We start from the raw sequence: 24,496 nt of genomic DNA, 5'->3' as shown, positions 1-24,496 counted from the left end.
ATGAATGAAGGATTACGGTTGCATAAATCAATTGGAATAACCCTTCAACGCGGCGTGCGTTGACCTTAAAAAAGGTCGCTGCTCGTCCTTTAAAAGAAAATCCCCAGCTTTCGTTTTCATTGTTATTGGTGAATACTTTACTGGCATTGTACCAAAATAGGCCTATATTCTGCACAATATAAAAGTTAAAGTGACACCACCAGAACACGATTTGCTGTAGATAGAGGTATTTTTAAAGTCACAAGAAAAATGGTGGAGGGACACATTATTTTGCCTATTTCGCGATTTCGTCAATTTCTTTCATTGCTTGAAATCAAAGAAATTTTTGTAGAAATAGTTTTTTGAGGGCTTTATCCTGTTGTGTCTGCATATTATGTCACAGTCCATGAACAATTAAACGGCGGAAAAGCTGCACATCGGAGTTGGACTCAAAAGCTTGTTGTCGAAGTTGTTATTTTTTTCTTTCATAGTGAAAGGGAAATATTATTTTGTGTAGACCTATACGAAAACAAACTCAGTTACATTCAAGAGGAAGTATTCGGTTGGAAACCAGTGATGTTTAAATCAAATGGGCTTGCTGTAAAATATTGTCTTAATTTACAAATATTGTCTTAATGTACCATTTTCTCCATGGTCGTACACATTGACAGAAAATATCCTCAACCCGAAGCCGAAGTTTCACAAAAGCAATTTCGCTTTGCGATAATCACGAAGGGCGCCACCAAGAGGCAACGTATCATTTGTCACTCATGCATCATCATCATGCATACATGTATCTGCGCTGCACGCACACTAATTTTACACGTACACTGACGTATTTTTAGTGTCGTCGTCGCGGAAGTCATCGAACGTTAGTGGAAATAACAATAAATCAACACTGCATACACAAATACAGGGAGAAATTTATAAATGTGAGTATGACAAATACGTGATACTTTTGATAAAAATGATAGGCTCTTTGCCATGATTTTGAAAAGCCTTTTCGACCTTGGAAGTTGGAGTTGGACGACGACGTCGCTTCATTGGTATTGCCATGGGCGATCGTCATGCTGTTGATCATGTGCCTAGCAATCCTGAGCATACCTTACGGCATACGCGCACGGGCCTAGTCCGAAAATTTGGGACTCTCAGTCTCAATAGGCTAGTAGTAGTAGTAGTATGATATAAGGGAACAAAATCCACTTTTAAATTATTTGACTTACCAAACTAGTTGGCGACATTAAGAACATTCATATTAATTATTATGTCATAGATAAAGCCGGTCAGGGTTTTGATTTTTTTTTACATGTTTGAGAGAAATTTTGGGGTAACATGACGACGACAAAACGCAACACGAAAAAAAATTGGCGATCACCACGCGATGTCCGTGAATGCGCAAGGTGCTCTGAATCGCATGGCACCAACCGTAAACCGTAAATTGTAATTTCTACCCCAAGACTAAGAGCAAGAAACTATTCGAGGACTACAAAAAAAGGTGTCATTATATTGAGAGAAGTCATCTGCTTTGGTAAGTTAGGGGTTGAAAAGATCTTTTTAGAGTGAAAAAAATAAACACCCTTGACTGTAATTTGATCGAAACTAAACAGGGGCCCTACACTACACGATCGCCTTTCATTGCATGCCATTAATGCCTCCATATTGTGTACTCCTAATTCATGTCACTATTTTGTTTTTGTTTTCAATTAGTTCATGATTATCTTGGATTTAAACAAGTGTTCTGCAATTGTCTACTTTTCTTTGATTTTCACCAATGTGGAAATAAATGTCAAATTCAGGCATGCAACTTTTCCTTGGATCCACTGATGTCCTCGTTTTTTACTTCTCATGACTGCCAACTACATTGTGTAAGGTACAGGATGCAAATTCTCTACGTTTATACCACTCAAAACTTTAACAAGATAGTTTTATGTGTTTTACCTCATTAAAGAAGCTTATTTCACACCCACATACTCTTTGTGTCCTTAATGGCTATGCCTCCAGTAGGTGCAGGTATTCCATATGCTAATATGCTGACCGAGGTTAATCAGGAAAATAAACTCTAAAGCAAATCATGCAACAAAATCAAATTTGAACTCAAAGTCAAGATGAACTATTTTACAATATTAGGCCAAAAAAAAAATTCGGTCTCTGGTCAGACCAAAGTTCCGGAATTGATTGTTTTTTTTTTTTTTTTTTTTTTTTTTTTTCAAGCTTGGATTGTACACGTAACAAGGTGGGGTACTATTTTGCTTTTTTGGTGTCCTCATGTACATTGGTGTCCTCCATAATTTGCCTTGGTGCTTTCGATCATTTGCTATGGTGCAATTTCCCATTCCTTGGTGCTCTTTGGTAAAAAAAATTGAGAAGGTGCGGAAATAGAGGGCGCTGTTGGAGCTACCACGGAAAATTTTGGGAAAAAAAAGAGATCGACGCGCATGATTAAAATCGACGCGCGCGCTGACCAGAGACCGACGTATTTTTTTTTTGGCCTTAGCTTGAGTAACTCCAGCTCTAATGTGATAAGCATTAGAGCTGGAGTTACTCAAGCTATTACAACATCAAATTTTAACCCAGTATTTATTTGTAACGTAAGATCCAGTATCTATCACATGTGTACAAACTACAAAACAGCAAAAATCGTAACTTGTGTTTTTTTGCAAATTACATGTCTATGTAAATTAAGTCTGATCAAACTAACTTTTGTTCAAGATTTTTGGTTTGATTAATGATAAACTTGTGTAATGTTGAGAGATACAATACTCTTTTCTTCGTAGGCCATTTACCATGGCAGTCATTGAGAGTACTTTTGATTATTTTAATTACCTTAACCGTGATAACAGTTGAGAAACAAAACATGTACCGTTACCTAGTCTGAACCTCGCTGTCGAGCAAAAGCAATGCGCTCTAAGACAGTGGCGCACCCACTTTGTTTTTAGTTTTTTTTTAATTTTTTTAGTCCCACGATTTCACCCTGGTGATATGTAGGCCTATATGTGGCCTATTTTCGAGTAGTATAATAGGGGTGTAAGTAGCACCACCAACGTTAAAATAGTCCCCCCCCCCCAATTTTTTTTAACACTTTTAACTTCTAAAAAATGTGAAATAACAAATTGTGAGCCCCCCCCCCCAAAAAAAAACCCCAAAAATCCAGGGTGCGCCACTGCTCTAAGACGGGTGCTTTGCTTAGGGTCTGTTGTAGTTCATAGCTTAGCCAGCAGCCGAATAATTGTGACCGGCCCCACAAAAATGGGTATTAAGTCGCACTGAGCATTATCGTGTAACTGTAAGGGCCCGCTTAATGTTGAGAGGGTGAAAATGTGATTTTCATTTTTTGTGATGAAAGACATATTTAATACCTACAGATTCAGGTTTTATTCACAGAAATGTTGATTTTGATTAACAAAGTGGATTTAAAAAACAACCATTTTGTGTGCATCGTTCTGTTGCTCTCTACAACAAAGCCAGCTATTTCAAAGCCTGTTTTTCTCAGTTGTGTAATTTGAACTCCAAGGAAGTAATTAATATGCAAATATGTCATATCGCCAGATCAGGATGAATGAGTCAAGACGCAGTCTTTTTTGCATAATTAATCGCCGTTTCTGCCCGCATATCGCAAGGGTCTATTACATAGACTAGGATGAAGCCGCAGCTGTGAGAAGAAACCCAGGTTTGGTAAACTCCCCTTTGTTAGTGTACCAGTACTTGGTAGAGGGCTTCCTTTTGAGAAGTTGACCTACATGTAGTGACATTTTACTGCCATGCATGCTTTTGTTGTGAATGCCAACTGTCCCAGTATGTGGTTTACTACATGTACATGTATATAAACAGAGAAATGTGGTGGGTAAGACACGCCTTATACGATGCATCGCAGCGCTGCTACGCGTCATATCCCTACGATGCATTGCAGCTGCGACGTGTCCTGCGATCCATTTCACAATACACGCGTCGTAGGTGTATTTATCGCACAACCTGGTGACTGTTATATGTATTGATTCAGCGTACAGTAAATAGTCGTCTGATTTTCAACAAAGAGTCGTCGGATCTCTCAAAAGTTTTTAAAATGTAAAACAAAATGGCGGACGTGTGATGCAGTTTTAAAGGAAAACAAGCTCTTGGTGGACTGTATAGCTACTTTGAAATTTTAACTACAATATTCCGGGCTAGTTCATAATTATTCAATGCATTTTTTATTTACAACTTTACACACATTGTCTTGGTATTAGGTGTATACATGTACTTTCGTTTATATTTTTTATGGCATAAAACAAGCTAAGAAAAGGACGCTTCTTATTTTGCGATGACCACTAGACACGTCGTAACCTGTGACATGTTTTAAGCCGTTGGCAAAGACCTTACGACGCGTTCAACACATCACAAGTTTCGTGAAAGGGATCATGGTGTATGGTGTGGCGCGAGTTGCAACGTGTTATTAACAGTTAATGTCGTAACTCGGGTTGCGACGCGTTGCAGCACTTCATGAAATCTGGTGAAGGATTGACAAAAGTACATTTTAATAAACACTGACTTAAAAGCCTGTCAATCTAAATGCGATGTGGTTCAAAGATAAATTTAAATCACAGAGAAAAAAAAGTTGTACATATGTACAGAATAAATAAGACCATTATTGAAATAATAATTTAAAAGATAAGATATTAAAAAGATTTAATAAAGGGATAAAAACAGATAAAAACGTGGACAATTACAATCCAAAAAGTTATCAAGGGCAAGAAATAGCTACAATATTGACCATACAAATGTAGATGGCTAACAATGAGAAAAGTAATTTTAAAATGCACAAGAATAAATAAACCTCAAATGAAGTTGATCGTTAGCCAGGTCAAAAAACTTGTTCAAAACTTTTAGTTTTTGTAGGCAAAACAAAACAGTTTGCTCTGTGATGCCCTTCACATTATTATTTAAGTTCCACAAATTTTATTGAGCCTAGTTTGTTGACCACAGTTAGATTCGAACCACCCAAGTCCACAGGTGGTCACTGTACACAGGTGCTCAGTGTAGATATAAAGTCAGTCCCATCTTTGTACATAAATCTCTTGGTTTAAAGTCAAAATTCTGTTACAAACAGTAGTATTGTCGTAAGTTTGCCGTAGAAAACAACAAATTCGCTGTGGAGGATTTTCATCATAAATTCACTGGTTGTGCCTCTCAGTTAGTTCAAGTTGTGTCATCAGTGCTTTCTTCTCTTTTCTAATAATGACGATGTGAACGATGACAGATATTATGGCAAGGAACGCAATGAAGTATACCACAATGATTCCGACGTAACTCTGTACCTCAATACGTGGAGACATTGACGTCACTCTGCACTGGGTCACGTTAAATACAAAGTTGTCTGTATCGTCGCAGTGCACAATGGTCACCGGTTCGCTTGTGACGCTCATGATGTCGTTAGATGCTAAGCATCTGACTTTCATCCCGTCATCTTTCTGGGTGGCGTTAACGATGTGGAGATACCGTCCAGAGTCCGCAAGTTGGTAGCGACCTTGCGTGATTGTGACGTCCGTCCATTCTGGTTCCGTTCCGTTTGCGAGGTTTGTGTTGCTGAGAAGCGACCATGTGTGTCGGGTTGTGGCTGGGATGGATTTGGCATCGCACTTGAGCTCCAGAGTGATTCCATCAATGTCATTGGGCCCGTAATTTTGGAGCAACACCACGCTGACGGTAATGTTGATCTGGAGCGGGTACACCGAACACCTCGGCCCCGCGTCGATGTCGTTCCCCGCGACGCACGTAAACAATTTGAAGTTGTCGGTTTCCTTGAGAATGTGCTCCTTTCTGAAGCTCATCCCGGGAGTGATGGTCTGCGTTAGTTTCACTCGGCTTGATGTCTCCCAATGCCAAGTCAGTTTCGCCAGAATCGCAGCAGTCGCGGGAACGCGACAGTCCAGGGTGACAGTTTCACCGACTCGGGGGTTGCTTGGGGACGACGAACACTGCGGTGTTGGAGGTTGGACCACCGTCAGACGAGCACACTTTGAGTGGTCCACAAGATCATACAACCAGCATGCGTAGTACCCGGTATCGTTCACGTTCACGTTACTGATGCTGAAGCCCGCTGTGTTATCATTCTCATTAAATGTCGCAGAGAATCGCGATGTATCAGTTGATGGGATCAGTGACGTTGTACGACAAGAGGCCAACGTGGCAAATAAATTGCTAGCACAGCTGGTTTTGGATTGAACCCATTGCACGTTGTGACACTCTTGCTTGTTTGCGGGCATGCATTGAAACGACACATTGCTGCCTATTTCCACAACGGCGTCCATTGGCTCCATCTCAAACAATGGATTGGTTGATTGTGCCTCATGAAGACGGCAACGCAGTGCCAGGAGGTACAAAAGTATCACCACAATTGCCATGTTTCCCTCAAATCTTCTGTAAATTTATATGTACATGTACATGTATGTATATTCAGAAAGGAAGTGTGTGCAGTAGTACAGTTAAACTCTACTTTGTATTTGCTACTGTGGAAGTACAGCATTGTCTCAGTAAATATACAAATGACTAATACAGATATTTCAGTTTCCTGCAGTGATCAGGATTTCTGCAACGACACAATTTCCGGGGCTCATGCAGATCATGAGACCACCGAGGTTTTTACCAAGTACAGCCTGTACACAGTGCACAGTTTCCTTCCAAAATAAATTGAGGATTGATTTGTCCCCGAACCATTTTTAACCACACGTGGTCATTTCCTCAGAAACAGTTGAAATTTTGTGACATTGTTGATACATGTATGTATATGTGTACATAAACCTTAACCCTAACCATGTAGGAACCATCCTGGCAAATTCCAACACCATGCCATATGGGAAACTGCACATTATTAAGAATGTGGTCCTTGGAGGGGTGACCACCAGTGTTGTAGTCGAATATTTTTTCTGAGTACCGAGTACTTAGCTTGCCGAGTACGAGTACCGGTACTTGTAAGTTTCCGAGTATGAGCACATGTACTTGTACTTTTGAGTACGAGTACTTGTACCGGTACTTCTGAGTACTCGTACTCATAAACTTGTACAAGTTCTCGTAAGTACTCGAGTACTACTTGATTACTGCAGTATTGACCATAGATGGCTAAAAATGAGAAAGTAATTTTGAAATGCACAAGAATAAATAAACTTCAAATGAAGATGATCGTTACCAGGTCTAAAACTTGTTCCAAACTTTCAGTTTTTTGCAGGCAAAACAAAACAGTTTGCTCTGTGATGCCTGTCACATTATTATATAATAAGTTCCACAAATTTTATTGAGCCAAGTTTGATGACCGCAGTTAGATTCGAACCACCCAAGTCCATAGGTGGTCACTGTACACAGGTTTTCAGTGTACAAATCTAAATGTAACTCAGCCCCATGCTTGTACATCTTTGGGTTCCTTAATTTTGGGCAAGCGCACTTTCAAAATTCTGTTGGTACTGTCTTAAGTTTGCCGTGGGAGACAACAAGTTCGCTGTGGAGGATTTTCATCATAAATTCACTGGTTGTGCGTCTCAGTCACTTCAAGTTGTGTCGTCAGGGCCTTCTGCTCTCTTCTGATAATGACGATTTGAACGATGACAGATATTATGGCAAGGAACGCAATGAAGTATACCACCACAACGATTCCGATGTAACTCTGTGCCTCACTCTGTGGCGATTTTGACGTCACTCTGCACTGGGTCATGTTCGACACAAATCTGTCTGTATCGTCGCAGTGCAGGATGGTCACCGGTTCGCTTGTGACACTCATGATGTCGTTAGATGCTAAGCATCTGACTTTCATCCCGTCATCTTTCTGGGTGGCGTTAACGATGTGGAGATAGCGTCCAGCGTCTGTGAGTTGGTAGCGACCTTGCGTGATTGTGACGTCGGTCCATTCTGGTTCCGTTCCGTTTGCGAGGTTTGTGTTGCTGAGAAGCGACCATGTATGTCGGGTTGTGGCTGGGATGGATTTGGCATCGCACTTGAGCTCCAGAGTGATTCCATCAATGTCATTGGGCCCGTAATTTTGGAGCAACACCACGCTGACGGTAATGTTGATCTGGAGCGGGTACACCGAACACCTCGGCCCCGCGTCGATGTCGTTCCCCGCGACGCACGTGAACGATTTGAAGTTGTCGGTTTCCTTGAGAATGTGCTCCTTTCTGAAGCTCATCCCAGGAGAGACGGTCTGCGTTAGTTTCACTCGGCTTGATTTCTCCCAATGCCAAGTCAGTTTTGCTGGAATCGCAGCGGTTGCGGGAACGCGACAGTCCAGGGTGACAGTTTCACCGACTCGGGGGTTGCTGGGGGATGACGAACACTGCGGTGTTGGAGGTTGGACCACCGTCAGACGAGCACACTTTGAGTGGTCCACAAGATCATACAACCAGCATGCATAGTACCCGGTATCGTTCACGTTCACGTTAGTGATGCTGTAGCCCGCTGTGTTATCGTTCTCATTAAATGTCGCAGAGAATCGCGATGTATCAGTTGATGGGATCAGTGACGTTGTACGACAAGAGGCCAACGTGGCAAATAAATTGCTAGCACAGCTGGTTTTGGATTGAACCCATTGCACGTTGCTACACTCTTGCTTGTTTGCCGGCAGGCATTGAAACGACACATTGCTGCCTATTTCCACAACGGTGTCCATTGGCTCCATCTCAAACAATGGATTGGTTGATTGTGCTTCATGAAGACGGCAATGCAGTGCCAGGAGGTACAAAAGTATCACTACAATTGCCATGTTTCTCTTAAGTCTTCTGTAAATTTATTTAATGTCAAAGATCACAAATTTAATTGCAATAGTGGTACAGCTACATGTACATGTTAATTCAAACAGGAAGTGTGTGCAGTACTCAGCATTGGCTCTGTAAATCAACAAATGACATGTATATTTTCTATCAGTTTCCTGCAGTGGTCAGGATTTTTGCAATGACACAATTTCCGGTGCTCATGCAGATCGTGAGACCGCCAAGGTTTTAACCAAGTATGTACACAGTTGCCTTCCCAAATACATTTAGGATCGATTTGTCCCTTGACCAGTTTGAAGTTTGAACCAGGTATGGTCATGTCCTCAAGAAACAGTTTACATGTACATTTTGTGACTTGTTGATGTACATGTGTACATGAGCCTTAAAGGGAAAATACAACATTTGCAAACATCAAAAAATAAAACTACCAAATCATTTTCAAATACCTTGCTAGACTGTTAGTGAATGACAGTGTAAAGCATCCTGTAAAATCATGGTGCCTGGTATACTGTCATTTTCAAGAAAAGTGGTATTTTTGTATCAATTTCCAACGCTGATCGGCCGACCAGCGTTGGAAAAAACTGGCTTTTTTTCAAATATTGGCCCCAGTTGACCATCGCACTTATTTGCAATCGATTACACACCTATGAACGGGTAAAAGCCAGCTAGACTGGTTCCCTGACCTTACAATTCCCCAATGTGTGTAAACTGCTCTGTTTCTTCTTAAATGGAGTCAGGGAACCAGACTACAGGAAAATGATTGTTTTTTCTTGGTTTTTATAGCATTTTCGAACCCAAAACCTCAAAAAAGTCAGTGTAACTATATTTGCTATATATTTCCAACCCCCCCAATTCCATCCATTTCTGCAAATTACAGCGAAAGCAAATGATGTATATATTCCCTTTAACTTGAACCCTTCTGTCCTCATAATCAAATTCATGTACTTTGTTGCTAGATTATGTTGGATACAACAGAATTGTGGGTGAAACGCCGGCCTCATGTTTTCTGTGACCAAACTTGACTGGTTGCTTTCATTTCAGTTTTCACAAATGTTTGTGATCATTACGTATGGATTCGCAATTTCGAGTGCTGACTTTGGAGGCCAAAACTCATCTCTCTGTTCTTGTGAACATTCATCGTTACTGTATAACATTTGCTTCTCGTTGTTGCCATTCCTAAAGAGGGATACAGAGTTTCTTGTGTTCATACTTGACTTCGACTGTTTGTGCAAACTTTTTTCTTCAGATTGCACATTTACAAAATGTAGGAAATGGTCTTGCTAAAAATACAAACCCTGTAGTACAGCAGTTCTTTTTTACTTGATTTTTAAAGCCCTTTTTACATGTACAATTGTACATGCACGCTAGTAAGGTAAAAAAAAAACCCATCAAATTGAAGGGAAGGGACTATTAACATAGGCCTGAGACGTAATGACGTCACAGTTTGTTTACATGTGTGCTTTCCTATGTATACGGTCCCCACTTTATCTGGTACATGTATCCCGACTTCGCTCCCATATGTAGGAAAGTGCATGTAAACAAAGCCATTACGTCATTACGTCTCGGATGTATTGACTCCTGTATAAGGCTACATTTGTACATGTACATGTATGCCTCCAACTACTAAGCGAGAGGAATACACAAAGATTGAAATCAAATAAAAGTCAGCTCATCGGATAGAATTTCTCCACTGGACAGATGTTGGACCGAGTCGATCCAACTGACCTAACATTACGAATGGCCATTCTCATTTTTTTCTTTCCACCCGGCTGATAATTATTTGACATCAAATGCCTCGTAAACCTCCCAAAGTCCATTTTGAATAGAAAACTGCATCGAGGTCAGGTCTTGGACCGAGTCCAGCTATTCAAGTGCAAGTCCAAGGTTTTTTTATGACTGAACAGAACAAGTTTACTAATGGGCATTTGCACCACTGCAGATGGGGACTTATTTACTCAGACCTCTAAATATGCTCAGACAAATTGACCTACATGTGGCACAATCAATTTTGAGTTGTCATCTATCTATGCAGAGTTTCATCTGTCATCTATCTATGCAGAGCTCATTTTCCTATGTTAATCTCTCAGTCTGACTAGTTTGTAAGCCTACAGATAGGGCAAAATAGAAGGTAGTTCTGCTACCCTATTCTAACATCCCCTTCCCTAATTTTGTTATTGAAAAAATGATTTTAAAAAACACCCAAAACCATCAATTTCTACCTTTTACCCTTGATTTCCGTACACGCAGACGCCTCCATATGATCGTACACACAAAAAATTGGCAAAAAAACACATTCCCTACTACCTTATTTTCAAATTCCATGTACATGTAGGCCTTATCAATTTGAAAGCAGAAATATACAATGTATTCTTTGGCCTAGTCCAAGCTGAAAGTTGTTTTTGCAAGGCTACATGTGTACTTTTCCTGTGCTTGATTGACACAATATACCAGCCCCTCTTATTAGTGTTTACCACTGTTACATGCACTATTACATGCACTAGCACTTGCATTTTTTCCCCTCACGGCATGTCTTTGTACTCGCTGACAAGCCAACAAAACATATTACTAGGTCAACCATGACTACCATGAATTTCACTGTCAGCACACAAAGAATGGAAGTATTTTTATATTTTTGACTTCTTAGCATATTTTGTGGCCATACAGTTTGGAAGTACATGTAGGTTAGTTTAGTTGAGCTGTTGACAGTCCACCGTACCACATGCAGTGTACGTTGTACATCTAGGCCTGCTACATAAGGGTTGTTTATTTTTCCAATATGAGCAGAAAACGTGTCTTTCTACAAATGTAAATTCAACTTACGGAACAAAAGGTAGGTGAACTAGGTGTACATGTATATTAGAAAGAGTTTGAAGGTGTACATTTGTGGGACAAGTTGTCCTGTGTATCGTGGTATTTCATTGGTTGAAGCCGTTCACGTTAAGCACCGTCGATATCAGAATTGTTAATAATCGATATATGGGTAATCTAATATTGAGAATATATATCGATTATCCCATGTTTAAAGCTGACATCCACAAAGAGTTGACACTTTGATTAAAAAAAAAATGTTAAATCCCAATTTTCCAAGGCTTTCTTTTTTTGAGCAAATTGCTCAAACTTTTTAAAACAAATCTGAGCACTGAGTTTGTCCAGAACAGACTGGATCTTTTGAGGTTATGTAGTGGGGAGACCGCAACTTCCAGCAAAAATGCAGAGCACAAAGCGACGCTGCTTGGCATTTCACAATGTTTTTATTTCGAGTCACAAGCACAAGTTGCCGCCAAGTTTTATTTCATTATACAGCAAACGTTAAACACAAAGTAAACCACAAAACGGGAGATTTATTTTGACGATAATCTGACGCATTTTTCGATATAATTCCTCAATATCCAAAATTTTGATATTTCATATTTAAATTGCTATCAGCGCTATCGATATCAAAATAATTTCGAATAATCGGGTAATATCGGTAATAAATGGACGGTGCTTAGTTCATGTGATCATGTATTCCTGAAGTAATGTTGTGATATGGTCCATGGGATTTTTTTTAACACTTTTTGGGGAGAATGGCTTCCCTATGTCTCAGGGATGTAGGGAGATGTGCCATTTGTCTTCTCTGGTTTACAAAACACCATGAACCACATCATAACAGATAATGTGTCAACTGGAGATTTTGTGCCAACCACCGTTACTTTTACATTAACAGTCGACATGCTAGTTCCCCTTTAAGCTTGATCAGGTTTGGAAATCCTCCCGCAATGAGGTTATCAGCATTGTTTTCTAATAACGAGTTCAGTATGCCAACTTCGCATGTGCATTTCAGGATTTACCCATTTTTCTTTCGGGATAAAAATGTCATCGTACATGTATGCATGGAAAAGCATAGCGAGGTACCAGCAAAATTGAAGAGATCGTCGTGTTCTGAAGTATAACATTTTGCAAAAAACCTTTGGACAGCTAAGTGTTTTTAGGTGTCTTGTGTGTCAGAAGTTTTGTGCGAACGATAGTTCCATCTCTTTTCGATTGCATGAAAAATAGCACAGAATGAAGATTTGCCACGGGCCCATAGCCTTGTGTGCATTTATCTGCTGCGGTCGTCGCGAAAAAAAAATCGTCGAATCTTGCTGTGCACCAGACTATTTTGGAATACCAAACTGGCTCATTGGGGGAATTTGTTCATAGTCAGAATCCTGCAACAAAGACCCATTTTACGATGGGCCTATTGTTGGATGAGATCTTTTTTATTTGTTTCCAGGGAAATTGTAGCATTGTATACAAGTTCAAAATCTGGTCAAAAGGGTGATGGCTCCTTTGGAGACAAAAGTATCAGAAAAAGAGTTAAGAAAATGGAAGAATCTATCCACTATCTTGGGTGAAAAAGGGGGAGGGCCTCATTCCTTTTTTCAAAAAGCCTAGATGAGGAACCATTTGTTTTTATTTAATAACTTTGCCTTAGTTTAAAGAATGTACTTGCTTTCTCTTTAATACCATATGTTGTCGAGGTTGCAGAAGGTTCCTAGTTGACATCCCAAGAAAGTTATTAAGCAATTTTCCTTTATTTTTCAGTTATTCGGAGGATCAGACGTCGGCATGTTCAGCTCCGGAGGGGGCTTACAGGTCCCCAAACCCCAGTTTCCCGCCCTCAACTCCCCCCAGCGTGCCGGGGCAGCCGGTGTCCTCACTACAGCCTCCAATGGCACCAGGAAGGTTGCCCTGGCGCCCGGCCACTCCCTCATGGATTGGATCCGGCTGGGTCAGAAGGAGGGCCGGAAGCTGAACGGGATCGGCGGTCAGAACTGCGTGGTCAGCCCGGAGGAGTTGGCAAGGCACAACAAAGTGGAGGATGCTTGGATGAGCATCAGAGGTCAGTTAGCTGCAAAGCACACAAATGAGCTTAGAAGACAGAAACTTTCAGTTTAGCAACAACGGCTTACTGGCCAAAAAAAAAAATCAAGTGATGAGTCTAATGTGTGAATGGCTACTAGCATATTTTTGGCCCAGCACAATAAAGATGATACATGTAAAGATTAAGATAAAGACGATCATAGTATACTTATCGGAGCGCCGAGTTTCACAACCAACCGTTCTTTTCAGATCCACACATCTTCTCATGAGAGATTCTTTCACATGGTGTTACTCCATGCAAACTTTCAAATCTTGTTTCTGTGTAAGATGCGATCTCAATGAGCATCAGTTCGATCTTGGGCTCATGAAACTGCTAAGCACATGAAATCGCTTAGCATAAAAAGATTTGCCTTGCAACCACGGGGACCAAATTTTTTGGAACTGCTATGAAAGACAAGATTGGTCAGCCAATTGACGTGCTGTGCATAAATTAGCTGATTTCCAGTCACAAGCAATACAAGTCACATGACATGTTGGATGGTAACCTGTCTTTACTAAGCAAATATTCGTTGGTGTTTAGCGAATTTCTGTACCTACGAAAATGGCTTCTGTTACTGACCAAAGTTCAGTGTGATTTATTCTTCCTGTAACTGGTACCCAATTATATTTATTTCTTCAGTAATCAATCATTGAGCTCGGCTGGTGCTGGCTGACCGAATTCAATTCAGATTGGCCTCTAAACATGACTGTGCCCAGTACCAGGCTAAAACTGCTCAATCTAGTTATAGAGGGGTCATGCAATAGATTTTTTTTCTTGGAATTCTTCGTGTCCCACTTTCCTCAATTTCTTTGTATTTGCCTCCGTTTCTTTGTGTTGCCATTTCTAAAAGTGTTTTCTAAAGCCATTTTGGCATTCATGCTTGAATATTCATAAGTGAAATAGTGATGTCATCACAGGCAGAAGGTTTCTTATAACAGCTGCTTGTTGCAACAAAAAGTCCTTTTTTTCGTGAAGTTTATTTTCCATAGTCCTAGTTTGACTTACTTCATTGATTTCTGTTTCTTAGGTAAGGTGTACAATGTCACCCCTTACATGAGCTTCCATCCTGGAGGTGAAGACGAAATGATGCGGGGAGCTGGCGGAGATGGAACAAGCTTATTTGACGATGTGAGTCTGCCCCATCGTCATTATCAAACATTATAACAAGTTGCTAGTTCAGACCTAGTTGCTTTATGTTATGTGTGTCAGATTTTAGACTCTGGAGATTTCAACATATGTGCAAAACTGAGATTTTCATTTCCTTTTCTCAGACGATATTCAGCTTCAGCAAATCTTATAATGAATTTTTGGAAGTAATTTAAAGGGAATATACATGTACATTGCTGTAATGTTCAGAAATGGATTAATTTGGGGGGTTAGTATTTTATAGCAAATATTGTAACACTGACTTGTGTGACATTTTGAGTTCGTGGATGTTGGAAAAACCAAGAAAAACAATCATGTTCTTGAAGTCTGATTCCCTGACCCCACTTAAGATGAAACGGAGCAATTTATAGACGTCGGGGAATTGTGAGAACAGGGAACCAGTCTATTGGCTGGTACCTGTTCACAGGTGTGCAATCGATTGCAAAGAAAATGCAGACTAACTAAATATGATAAGCTGGGAGCAGATTTTGGAAAAAGCCAGTGTTTTCTCACACTGGTCGGCCGACCAGCATTGGAAATTGATACAAAAATACCACTTTTCTTGAAAATGTCAGCACACCAGGTGCCATGATTTTACAGGATGCTTTAGACTGTCATTCACTAACGGTCCAGTAAGATATTTCGTGATAATTTTGTATTTTTTTTTTTTATGTTTGCAAATGTTGTATATAAGCAAAATGAATAACTTAGGTCAGGAAGTTGATAGAAAATAGAGAACTGAGAACGGTTGGACATATTCAGTGTCTTTACTCTGTTCGTTTAGAAGGAAATTGTGTTATTTTGAACAAAACCCTATAGCAAATATAGTTAAATTTATCGTTATAAGAAGTGAACTTTATTTGTCCTATTGATAATGTGGCTTATTGTGTCATTTGTCTTAATTTTTTCAGGTCCATCAATGGGTAAACTTAGAATCCATGCTGGAGAAATGCTACGTCGGTCAACTGAGGAAAACTATTGACATCAGAAATCCAAGTACCAAAGGTAGCTCAGCTCTTTGTCGCCTTGTTATTTTTTTTCTTTGTCAGGCATGTTATTTTTCAGACTTTTTTTCTGAGATCAGACTTTCTGAATCCGAGAGAAAGACATTATCAGTATAGAAAGAAATGGTTTCAGACCTTTCGTCCAATTTTCAGACTTTTTTTAAATCGCAAATATTAGCCCTTTTTATGCAAATCATCAAAGCAGCCATGTAAACTTTTTTTTTTAGATAATCCACTAAATACAAATGCTAGTGATAATAAGTAATTTTGGTGCTTCCTCGAATTCAAAAAAATTTACTAACAGACATTCCAACGATGCATAGACGCACCATTGGAAAGGACTTCTTTCATTGATTTCTTCAAATGAAAGCTTGCCAGAAAGAAAAATTTCACAGGGAGTTTAGTTCCATTACCATCTTTAAACCAAGTATGTTTTTGAACAAAAGTTACGTCAGTTACTTTTTGGTTGGCCGCAAATGATGGAATGCAGCTTTGAAAACAGATTTCATCTCCAAAACATGTCTATTTTGTAGGTGTTATAAAGAGAGTAGGTGAAATGAAGGCAACCTCAGCGGCCACATTAGCACCCCCGGCCCCAGTCAATACAGGTAGGAAGAACTAGTGAGGGGATGTTCCGAAAGATTTTAGCAGAAATTTATTCTCAGAATATGTTTGTACCTTTATAAAGTCCCTTTAGGATTCTTATTCATTTGTTTTGTTGGTATTTTGCCACTTTTTAAAAATGGCTTGTCATGAATTATGGTACACAGGCACCATACCACATGCATTTCCAGAGCATTTTGGTGAATCAACAAGTGCTCCAGACAACAATTGCAACATGCAACATATTCCAACTCCTGTGATGACAACCATGCTGCCTTTTATATTTTACACGACCGAGTTCTGTTTTCTGATACATCAAATATTGTATAAAACTTCACATATTTTTTCATAGTGAACCTTTTATTCACAATATTATTCATAACTTTTCGAAATCTGTTTGTCTTCGGCTTGATGAGATTTTAGGCTTACTTGAGGACTCGGGCTCAATGTGAGTCATGTGCTGGTTTAAATAAGGAACATCATTTATAATATAAGACCAAAGTTTGTATTATTTTCATTTGATTTGGAATCCAAAATCAATGGATATTAACCCTTTTAATGTCTGAAGAGTCACAGACAGTCAAATCGTCCACTTTCCCTGCCAGGCCTTTTTACACAGGCTAGTCACCAACAGTCGAATCATATTTTTAGCAAGCACTCTGACTAGTCAGATTCAGTCAACATACAAAAGCAGGCAATTGGTAGGCACAGCTGTCTTATTAATCACCTTTAGTCAAAGCATAGCTGTATCAAGTTACATTCGTGTGTAAACAGTCACAGCCAGTCACTCCTTCTTTATGGAGCACTTAACCGTTCAAAACAGTCACTTGATTGATTTTTACTGAAAGGAAAACTTTTGCACAGAATGTATGTTTGCTTAAGGCTTCTAAATGATTCTACATGTCAAGGCAGGAATGAAGCCGAATACAGAGACAAAACAAAGGTGTCTGAGGATCCCTTAATATGTAACATGGACAATGTAAGTTTCAGCAGGGTTCGAAATTAGCGGTAGCCGCTAGCCAAATGCTAGTCAAAACAGCGGCGTGCTAGTCAAACTATGCCTTAAGCCGGCTGGCGAGTCAAAAATTATTGGGCTACGGCAAAGATGAAAGGACAGGAAGAAATAAATTATTAAATTTAGAAAGCAAACCTCATCAAGTTGTGTCTAATTTTATCAACTGTTTTAAAGGGTTAAATTAGATCTGTTTATTTAAAACACTGACAAAATTGCCTCAGAATTGAGCCTGAAAATACGGCATTTTGTATTTGATGTAAAAAAAGGGCTAGTTAAATGCTCTAGGGCTAGTTAAGAGTCTGTTTCAGTAGCCCGGCTGGCTAGTGAACAAAACAGTTAAGGTCGAACCCTGGTTTCAGTTCATTTTCATGGATTTAAATCATGACCCATTGAATCATAGTTGTCATATTTAGAGACGTCCGTTTTTTGTTTCCCTCTTCTGTGAGTTTAGGACTGACTTCAACAACACAGCCTGTAGTTGAGGAACCAGTGCCTGCCGATTATCAGAAGCCAAAGGCCAGGTACAGTGCGCATGCAACAGACACCGCGCGGAAACTAAAATTGGGTGCTTCCCCTTAAAGGGAATATACAACATTTGCAAACATCGAAAAATAAAACTACCAAGTTTTTACAAAATACCTTACTAGGATGTTGGTAAATGACAGTCTCAAGCATCTTGTAAAATTATGGCACCTGGTGTGAAGTCGTTTTCAAGAAAATGGTATTTTTGTAAATATTTCCAATGGTGGTCGGCCGACCAGCGTTTTTTTCAACTACTGCTCCGAATTTACCATTTTTTCAGTCCAAATTTTGTTTACTATTGGTTACATGTTCATGAACGGGTGCAGGCCAGCTAGACTGGTTCCCTTACCTTACAATTTTCCATCATCTATAAATTGATCCATTTTATCTTTTGTGGAGTCAGGGAACCAGACTACTTGAACAATTTTGCTTTTCTTGGTTTTTCCAACCTTTCGAACACAAAACTTCAAAAATGTCAGTGTAACAATGTTTGATCTATTATACTAACCTCTCAAATAGTTCATTTCTGAAAATTACAGCAAAAGCCAATGATGTACATTCCCTTTAAAAGTGAAACTTCTGTCAACTTGATCGAAACTATAAATGACCGTAATTCCATGCTCGCGTGCCGCCGATTGTCCATGGTTTGGCCTTTGCGGTTGACTTTTTGAGGCAATCCGTCTGAAGCTGATCGCTTGACTGGTTATCATTCAATAGCCGTGCAGATTGCAATGTTCAGCGGGGTGCCAGGCTTGACGGGTTTTGTGATGACGTTTGGCTGTAGCTTGACCTGACCCGCATTTTCCGGTTTCAACCGACCCACTTTTTTCCTGTTAGAGGCTTTGGCAATGTTGAAAGATCAAACACATGTAGTTAGAAAGTTTAGGCCAAAAAAAAAAATAGTCGGTCTCTGGTCAGACCGAAGTTCCGGAATTGATGCGGCGACGCATTTTTTATTTTTTTTTTGGTGGCTTTTTTTTTTTCAAGCTTGTATTGTACATATATACAGACAAGGTAGGTACTTTTTTGCTTTTTTGTGTCCTCATTATACATTGGTGTCCTCCATAATTTGCCTTGGTGCCCTTTATCATTTGCATTGGTGCAATTTCCCCATTCCTAGGTGCTCCTTGGTACAAAAATTTGAGGAGGCGCGGCAATAGAGGGCGCTGTTGTAGCTTCCATGTTAATTTGAAAAAAAAAAAGGCTGACACGCATGATTAAAATCGACGCGCGCGCTGACCAGAGACAGAGTATTTTTTTTTTGGCCTTACCGTTGTTTTTAAATGAGGAAAAATGCATAACATCATATGATCAACGAAAATGGAAACTTTTTTTTGTTTCAGATATGATTGGTACCAGAATGGTGAAAAGATAACAGTTACAATTTATGCAAAATGCAAGGTAAGTACAATGTAAATCACTTTAAATTAAAACAGTCTACAACAGAGGCATATGAAAACTGTTGAACTTTAAGTATTGAGCAAATAATCTGCAAACTGACTGAGTTCACTTTCAATCCATATCAAAATGGACTGGAGTGGGCTTTGATCCTGTGACACCTGGGCCCAATTTCATAGAGCTGCTTAAGCACAAAATTTGCTTAAGCACGAAAAAACATTGCTTAGTAAAATTGGGTTACCGGCCAAAACTCCATGCGATGTACATTGCTTGTGACTGGTATTTAGCGGTTGTTTACTTAGCATAATAATCGCATGGAGTTTTGGCCGGTAACCTGATTTTATTAAGCAAGACGTTTTTGTGCTTAAGCAAATTTTGTGCTTAAGCAGCTCTATGAAATTGGGCCCAGGAGTACCGTGAGCTAGCACGGCGCACCCGACTGAGTCCAGCCTTGTGCTTGTGGACTTCCAACGAAGGGCTGGACGGCTCAAATGCACTAGAGTGCTGGTACGGTATATCTGAAGTCCGTGGTTCAACTCCCACTCCAGTCAATCTTTGTGTTCAACCTTACAAACTGCAAAAAAAGTGTGAAGTTAATTCATATTTAATCCTAACTCCGTAGGCATTTTTGCTAGGATGCAACCTCAATCCTGCAAAATCCTCCAACTGCCTCCATGTAGACACTGCATACAGCCTCAATCCTGCAAAATCCTGCGTTATTTCTTGAATGTGGTCCTTGGAGGGGTGACCACTGCCTCAATCCTGCAAAATCCTCTGGCAATCACTGTCAATATGTTGAGGCAGAGCCAGTGACATCCTGGAGCAGTGCGGAGGATTTCAAGTATAATGTAGGCCTAAGTTTAGTGTATTGTAGGCCTAAGACCTTGGCACAGTGCATCCTCAGAACACTTTTGCCATATAGCCTAAATCTTGCAAATTCCTCCATTTTGCAAAAAGGATTTGGGAGGGTTTAAAAAAACTTTTTTTTTTGGTTTGGTGCTAGTCTGTCTCCACGGAGCATCTAATTATTGACAGGAAGAAGCGTGACCTCAGAGCAACCTTGTTTCTAGACGATCATGTCTACACAGTTCATTTCGGTAAGTAGATCAATTACTCTATAATGTTAATAATTTTACTGCTTTTGGGGTTCATTTTCATAGGTTCAGAGGGTCGAAATACAAATATTCTAATTCCCTCTCCAGTAAAGATATTGATATTTGTTTCACTATAATACACCTTTCCATGGTTCAGTTAATTTCCTAATAGTTTTTTTCCAAATGTTGCGTTATTTATCACCTAATTCCTTTTGTTCCGGTGGACTTGTTTCAGATTTGTTTGAGGAAGTCACAGGTGAATGTGGTGAAGGTCAGTAGATACTGTTGAAATTATCTCTCTTGATTTTTGTGATTTTTATATTAATGAACCCTCCTGTTGTCTGAACAGTCACAGACAGTCAACAAAAAATCACTCTTCCCTGTCGGTTTTAAACGGTTGATAAAGACCAGCTGGCTGACACTTTTGAAATTCGGTGCCTTTTAGTTAACGTATTATTGGTTGAACGTTCACAATCCTCACGGAGGCATGCGCTGTACTACCAGTGAGTCAGTATTACATAGTCCTAAATTCACACTTCACCGGCACAGCAGCGTTCTGCCCGCCATTGCCCAATACGTGCGACGCGTGCAGCAATCTCCATTGTTTGGACACTTCCATAATATAGCTATAAGGGGTGTTTCGAAAAACATGAAGTCAAATTGTTGAAAAAAAATTGTTCGAAATTAAAAAAATTTGACTTGTTTTGACTTTTGGACCAAAAAGTTTAGATTGTTTTGACCGAAAAAGTATCTATGAATGGAAATCAATATGTGCTTGGCCGATATTAAACACTCTGTTTAAGACTGGTCGGAGTCTGGATGTTGATAATTAACCTCGATTTCAGATCCAGATTCCAACTGGTCTTATACAGAGTGTTTAAAAATTTGGCTCAGGTAATTATCAGCATCCAGACTCCATCCGGTCTTAAAACAGAGTGTTTAATACTGGCCAAGCACACACTTATTCCTGTATTTAAATCCATTAAAAACGTAAAGTTTGAAATGTTTCTCTCAGTGTAGCTTGTACATGTTTTGTCTTCTCAGGGATCAAGGTGATTGCCGGCCCTGTTCACCGGGTCATCTTTGTTCTCAACAAGAAGAATCCCGACATCAAATGGGTTTCCCTAGGAAAAGCTCTTGAAGGGAACAACACAATGATCCAAAGAATCGACAAAGGTACATCAGTCTGCACATTGCTTTGAAATTCATGCTAATTTCTCCATTTCAAATTCATCAACAGATATTTATTTACTCCTTATATCCTAGAGCCAACGTTTCGGCCTTGCAAGGTCACGACCTGCCAACCCTTGACCCATGACATCAAGCTCTTTGGTCTGGAGTTACCATCAGGTTGTCATATGTGCCTGCCCACGGGGTATCACGTCCACCTCCGAGTTAATGTCGATGGTAAGAGATGATCGGGAAATGATGTAAAAGTGTCCTCAGAAAGTTTGAAAGGGATTTTATGTAAAAAGGAAAGAAGTCCTATTGACCGAGCAGCAATTGCAGATAACACAGCATTGCATATCATAAACGTAGTACAACTTGTTAACAATTTTCAAATGGATATATTGCATTTTTGAAATAATCTGTTTTTGTCTGGTAGGGAATGACATCACCAGGCCCTACACAGCCGTTCCCCCCTCCCTGCTACCCCCAAGCTACCATGGGGCTGAAACGTCGGGCAGAATTATCCACCTCATGATCAAGATGTACCCAGACGGTCAGCTGACCCAGCAACTGTCGCGACTCGACGTCGGCGACACGGTAGACGCCAGTGATTACGAGGGGACGTTCGTGGAGTCGCGGCTTCAGCGGATTGACCGGCTGACCCTGGTGGCGGCCGGGACAGGGTTCACTCCCATGGCCAGGCTGCTGGACTGGTGCTTCGGACAACAGAAGCAGAAACCAAAGTAAGCAAGAGTCTTCATCTTACGAAGGAATTGGGAAACTTTATACTTCCTCTCCCCTGCAAGAGAAAATGAAGTACTATAAGGTTAAATCAATGCCATGTCTGAACATCTAGATGCTTCCCTTAAGCCCGGTTCATACTTCACGCGAAAGCGAAAGCGAAGGGAAATTCGGGACGTCAACAATACGTTCGGAGCGCGTCCACCATTGTTGACGACATGAATTTTGCTTCGAACTTGCTTTCGCGTGAAGTATGAACCGGGCTTCACCCCATCCCCCCTCAAAGAGAATTATTACAAAGTGCTATTATTATGAAGTTTTAGTTTTTCTTGATTTAAATAAGAACAGTGCATACATTTGCTTCTCTTATTCCTTGCACACAGTTGACAGACAAAACGGCTAAACTGCCAATCTGTAAAAGTATAAATTTACCCTTGTTTACCTTTCCTCTGTTCAAACTGTAAAAAATTACCACTCAGAGAGTTGGGTGGCAGTTCAGGTATGTACAATGTTTACTACAGATGACACAAAGCACTTCTCAACTTAAAGGGAATCTACATCATTTGCTTTTGCTGTAATTTTCAGAAATGGATGAAATTGGGGGGTTGGAAATATATAGCAAATATAGTTACACTGACTTTTTTGAGGTTTTGGGTTCGAAAATGCTATAAAAACTAAGAAAAACAATCATTTTCCTGTAGTCTGGTTCCCTGACTCCATTTATGAAGAAACAGAGCAGTTTACATATATTGGGGAATTGTAAGGTCGGGGAACCAGTCTAGCTGGCTTGTACCCGTTCATAGGTGTGTAATCGATTGCAAACAAGTGCGATGGTCAACTGGGGCCAGTATTTGAAAAAAGCCAGTTTTTTCCAACGCTGAGCGTTTTTCTTGAAAATGACAGTATACCAGGTGCCATGATTTTACAGGATGCTTTACACTGTCATTCACTAACAGTCCAGCAAGGTATTTCAAAATGATTTGGTAGTTTTATTTTTTGATGTTTGCAAATGTTGTATTTTCCCTTTAACGCCCTTCTTATGCTTTGTCTTTACACTCCTTTGTGTATAGATTCTTTACTTTAGTATATGTTCAACCTCCCCCCCCCCCTAAAAAAACAAAAAGAACTAATTGTAAATTATGTGTTTTGTCTTGCTTTGCTTTTCTTGGAACAGGCACATCAAGCTGATTTTCTTCAACAAGACAGAGGGCGACATCCCGTGGAGGGACGACCTGACGAGGCTGGCCGAGACCAGACATCACAATCTGGAGGTCGTACACGTCCTGTCGGAACCAGACCAGAGGTGGGCAGGGCCTAGGGGGCGAATCAGACAGGAGTTGGTTGAGGAGTTCTTCTGGAGCCCCGCCCAGCACCCCAACGAGACGTTCCTGACCTGTATATGCGGGCCCACGCCCTTCACACAACTTGCCTACAAGTAAGACTTGTCATTCTTAACTTTAATTTTCTGTCTGGGGTTTTCACAATTACACTCTTCATACCACAATATAAAACAGCTGTCTTAACTGTGGCCTTCAATACTGGCTTTAACCTACTGAAAGGATGGGGAAAAATGAACCGCCGTCAACAAAAAAATTACCCCAAACAAAAAATATTGCACCTGACAATAAAGCACCACAACTTTACGATTAAAAATAACATCCCAGTCGTGTGTTTACTAGCGTAATTTTTTGTTTTCCTTCGAATATGTTCAACCAACAAAAAGCGACTCAAATATTCAGTTGTTGATTGAATATTCAAATATTCGTTATATTCCGGACAGTCCTAGGAGTACCACACACCCGATTGAGGTTGTTTCTAATTCATATGATGGTGTTTTTTTTTTTATCTTAGGTTATCCAAGGCGTATGGGTACGCTAATGAGATGATCCATGTCTTTGCTGCGTAATGACCCTATAAATTTGACACACCAGGATCCAGCTTGTGACACCTGACGGTAATCAATCAACAGAACAGCGCCAAATTTCATGGCTCTGCTAACCACAGAATTCCATGCTTACGGTCACCATGCTGTTCTAACAGCGCTAGCAGAAAATTTCCGTGCTAACCCAGTATTAAGCACAGAATCCTTAGTTATGGGATGTATGCATGCGCAGAAGCCATTATTCCTGGCTAACATGTGACATACGCTTACAGTAAGCACAGAATTTTGGTGGGGGGGGGGGCGGAATCCCCTCAACATTTTCGGCGAT

At 40.1% G+C, this 24,496-nt stretch overlaps 1 protein-coding gene across 1 annotated transcript; it reads left to right on the top strand.

The window, feature by feature from the left end:
• The first annotated feature begins 521 nt into the window (after positions 1–521).
• Positions 522–24,464, top strand: LOC119745377 (cytochrome b5 reductase 4-like). Its single transcript, XM_038221689.1, has 14 exons — positions 522–911; positions 13,275–13,572; positions 14,621–14,721; positions 15,651–15,744; positions 16,277–16,351; positions 17,813–17,882; positions 19,227–19,284; positions 20,285–20,378; positions 20,611–20,646; positions 21,420–21,551; positions 21,642–21,782; positions 21,982–22,288; positions 23,461–23,721; positions 24,138–24,464. The coding sequence occupies exons 2-14, from the start codon at positions 13,299–13,301 to the stop codon at positions 24,190–24,192; spliced, it is 1,698 nt and encodes a 565-aa protein (XP_038077617.1). The 5' UTR covers positions 522–911; positions 13,275–13,298; the 3' UTR covers positions 24,193–24,464.
• The last annotated feature ends 32 nt before the right edge of the window (positions 24,465–24,496 follow it).

The sequence above is a fragment of the Patiria miniata genome, unplaced genomic scaffold, assembly GCF_015706575.1.
Source record: "Patiria miniata isolate m_02_andy unplaced genomic scaffold, ASM1570657v1 HiC_scaffold_7, whole genome shotgun sequence".
Classification (NCBI taxonomy): domain Eukaryota; kingdom Metazoa; phylum Echinodermata; class Asteroidea; order Valvatida; family Asterinidae; genus Patiria; species Patiria miniata.
The sequence above is the reverse complement of the archived record's forward strand: the minus strand, read 5'-3'. Positions and strand labels throughout refer to the sequence as shown.

Coding starts and splice junctions, on each gene's coding strand:
- LOC119745377 (XM_038221689.1), top strand. CDS start 13,299: ATGTTCAGCTCCGGAGGGGGCTTACAGGTCCCCAAACCCCAGTTTCCC. Junction 15,745..16,276: donor CAGAAATCCAAGTACCAAAG/GTAGCTCAGCTC, acceptor TCTATTTTGTAG/GTGTTATAAAGAGAGTAGGT. Junction 19,285..20,284: donor CAATTTATGCAAAATGCAAG/GTAAGTACAATG, acceptor GTTTGGTGCTAG/TCTGTCTCCACGGAGCATCT.